General features: G+C 49.1%; 1 protein-coding gene across 1 annotated transcript; it reads right to left on the bottom strand.

Annotated features, from left to right (window-relative positions):
• Positions 1–893: 893 nt before the first annotated feature.
• Positions 894–2,036, bottom strand: FEN1 (flap structure-specific endonuclease 1; the record flags this gene model as incomplete). The annotated part of the gene is made up of 1 exon (XM_080701584.1): positions 894–2,036. The coding sequence occupies one exon, from the start codon at positions 2,034–2,036 to the stop codon at positions 894–896; it is 1,143 nt and encodes a 380-aa protein (XP_080557710.1).
• Positions 2,037–3,258: the final 1,222 nt, after the last annotated feature.

Here is a 3,258-nt window from a genome sequence, read left to right as displayed (position 1 = left end):
GTCTCAACCTGTGATCCTAAGTACTTGGTTACAGGTGTGCATCACCACATCTGTTATCTCATTTTAGAGTAAAAAGAATGTTACATTCTACTCAGAGCCCAGAGCACTATGGGAATTTCCAGATCTTCTCAAAGAACACTGCATTCTGAATACTTTTACCATTTTATTTTTCTCTTCAAATCCTTAAAACAAAAACACATGAAAACCAGTCTTATCCCAAAGTCTCAACTCAGTTAATTGCCTCAGAAAGGCCGTCATAACACTGCCATCTCATTCTGAATGACTACTGTAACGATTTATTACACAGCAATTGCAAGTGTCTGCCCACCTCAAGACCCAAACCAGTAATCACACCACTGCCGCCAACTGCAGGGACTCTGGTTTTCTGGATGGCTTTTCTCTCAGTCTCTCTTTCCGTCCGCTAAGCCTGGATCTTCCTATGGCTGTCTCTCAGGGCTGGTCAAGGCTGAACTAGGAAGAACACAGTCTGGTTCCGCCATCACCTCCCATCAGCCACCGGTTACTGAGCCTGGAAATCGTTTCCATACAGTCTTGTCTCCGCCATTGATCTCCCTCTTCCTTCTTTAAGTCCTGTCGCTATCACCTTCACGTAACATCGGATCCAGTGTCCATTAAACTGCCTGAGAAGTGGTTTGAGCCTGACATACTTTCCTGAGCTAAAAAAAATAAAATAAAATAAAACAACAACAAAGCACATCTGTGGCCTTCCTGCCATAAGGGGTCACATAAGAAAGCAAAAAGCACTACTGAGAAGGGTAGCCCTAGAATTGCAATGAAACCCCCTCCCTCCCAACCCTTTGGAGTTTCTCTAGCTCTTGAGGGTACGGGGCAGATACTGTGGGGTCACAGAGGGACACCGGGGTGAAATATGTTTATTTTCCCCTTTTGAACTTCCCGGCAGCCCCAGTCTTTGCCTTCTTCTTAGCAGATCCCTTGGGTTCTGGCTCCTTGCGCTTAGCAGAAGAGAGCGAGCCGGTCACCTTGAAAAAATCATCCAGCCGGCCCTGGGTGCTGCCCTGGCGGCTCTTGCTCAGCCGCTTGACCCCACTGCGGATTCGCTCCTCAGAGAACTGTTTTTCGCCACACAGGAACTTGACCAGCTCCTCCTCATTTGGCTCGATCCACTTCAATTCCACAGACTCTGGGTCCAGCACCTCGGGCTCCAGGAAGAGCTGCTGGGCCTCCTTGTGGAGCCAATTTTCTGGCACGGGGTACTTGTTGGGGTCCAGCCGCCTCACGATCTCCTCGATGCTCTTGTGCTTCTGGATGAGGTCCACAGCCCGCTTGGGCCCGATGCCCCGGATGCTCTCACAGTAGTCGCTGCCCAGCAGGATGCACAGATCCACAAACTGCTCCTGGTTCAGCCCCAGCTCCTGCAGGATCCGGCCCAGGTGGAATTCCTGGATGGGCAGCTTCTTGGCCTCGCTGGCCGTCAGGTGCCGCATTAGCACTGGACTGCCGAAGGTGAGGCAGTCCATGTCCTCGGTGGCCGCGGCGTAGACTTTGCCGGCCTTCACCAGGGCAGCACAGCTGGCCTCGGCCTCGCTGGGTGCATCAAGGTACGGGATACCCATGAGGCTCAGCAGGTGTTTGCACTCGTCGTTGTGCTGCTTCGTGACCTTCACTAGCCGCTTAGTGAATTTTTCCACTTCTTCCTCGGCCCCAGCAGCCTGAGCCTGCTGCAGCTGCTTCTCTGCCTCGGCCCGCCGCTCGCCGCGTTTGGCCAGCTCGCCAGACTTGAGCTGCGGTGGTTTGCCATCGAAGACATACACAGGCTTGATGCCGTTCTCCATCATGCGGATAGTGCGGTAGAACATGCCCATGAGGTGACTGGTGGTCTCACCCTCCTCGTTCTGCAGCACATCCCCACCCTGACGGACGGCAATCAGGAACTGATATATGCTCATGGAGGCGTCGATGGCCACCTTGCGGCCAAAGTAGCTCTTGATGTCATTCTCCCGGATGGCACTGGGGGCCACGTCAGCAATTAGTTTGGCCAGACCTTGAATTCCCATGGCAATACTGAGGAGGGAGAGCTAAAAAAGACAAGCAAGAGGAGGAAATTAACATAAAAGGAGCAAGGGTTAAAACTGGTGCCATTTCACATCTAATTATATTTAGCACAAGGGAGGAAAGAAAGGACACTAAGTCAGCAGAGCAAAAGATGAAAAGAACAAGACAAGATTCCCTCATTCTCAAGAAACAGTTCAGCAGGAGCATTCGCTCAATAAAAACTAAGGCGTACCCCAAACATGAGGAGGGAGGGAGAGGGAACAGGGTGGGAACTGGGAAAGGGCTAAATGAGCGATGTATGCCTCTACCATCTTGTACTCCATTAAGATGTATGAGTACAATGCACCAATAAAAATATAAAAAATAAAGTTTAAAAACAAAACAAAGCTAAGACTTACCAAGTATCAAGAACTGATCTAGGTGCTTACAGGAATTAAGACACTGGGGCCGGGCGTGGTGGCGCAAGCTTGTAATCCCAGCATTCGGGAGGCTGAGACCTGGAGGATCGCGGTTCGCGGACAGCCTCAGCTACTTAGTGAGGCCCCCTGCAACTCAGTGAGACCCGGTTTCAAAATAAAGAATAAAAAAATAGGGTAGGGGATGTAGCTCGGAGGTCAAATGCCCCTGGGTTCCATCCCCAGACCTGTAAAAAAAAAAAAAAAAAAAAAAAAAAAAAGACACTGGGGATGTTCCTGAGGGACTCAGAAGTTTTGTGGATGAGAGGATGACATAATCCATCACTTAATGGTGGCATATGCCTATAATCTCAGTATTTAAAAGGCAGGGGGATAGCAGGTTCCCCGGCAGCATGTGTTAAGTTCGCAAGATCTTGTTTCAAAATAAAACAATAAATAAAGGCTGGGGGTATACCTCAGAGGTAGGGCACTCCTGGGTTTGTCTGCATCAAGGACTATGGAAGGCCAGAGGAGAGTATTTGGCTCAACTTGAGAAATCTAGAGATTATAATGGCAGATCTGAGCCCCAGAGAAGAGGCAAGTATCAGCTAAGCACATAAACCTTATGTCTGATTTATTACCTTTCTCTGGAGAGTTGACAGATAAGGCAGCCTTGAAGAAAGTTGTAGATATATGTGAATGGGCTAATGTGGCCTTCTTATAAACTGTATTAGTGTCTCTTTAGTATTCCTTTAGCACATAAGAGTTTCTACTGTGTGTGTGTGTGTGTGTGTGTGTGTGTGTGTGTGTGTAGGGACTGAGGATTGGA

The sequence above is a fragment of the Muscardinus avellanarius genome (genome assembly GCF_963383645.1).
Source record: "Muscardinus avellanarius genome assembly, chromosome: 1".
Taxonomy (NCBI): Eukaryota; Metazoa; Chordata; class Mammalia; order Rodentia; family Gliridae; genus Muscardinus; species Muscardinus avellanarius.
Note: the sequence above shows the minus strand (reverse complement) of the source record. Positions and strands in the feature narration are given on the sequence as shown.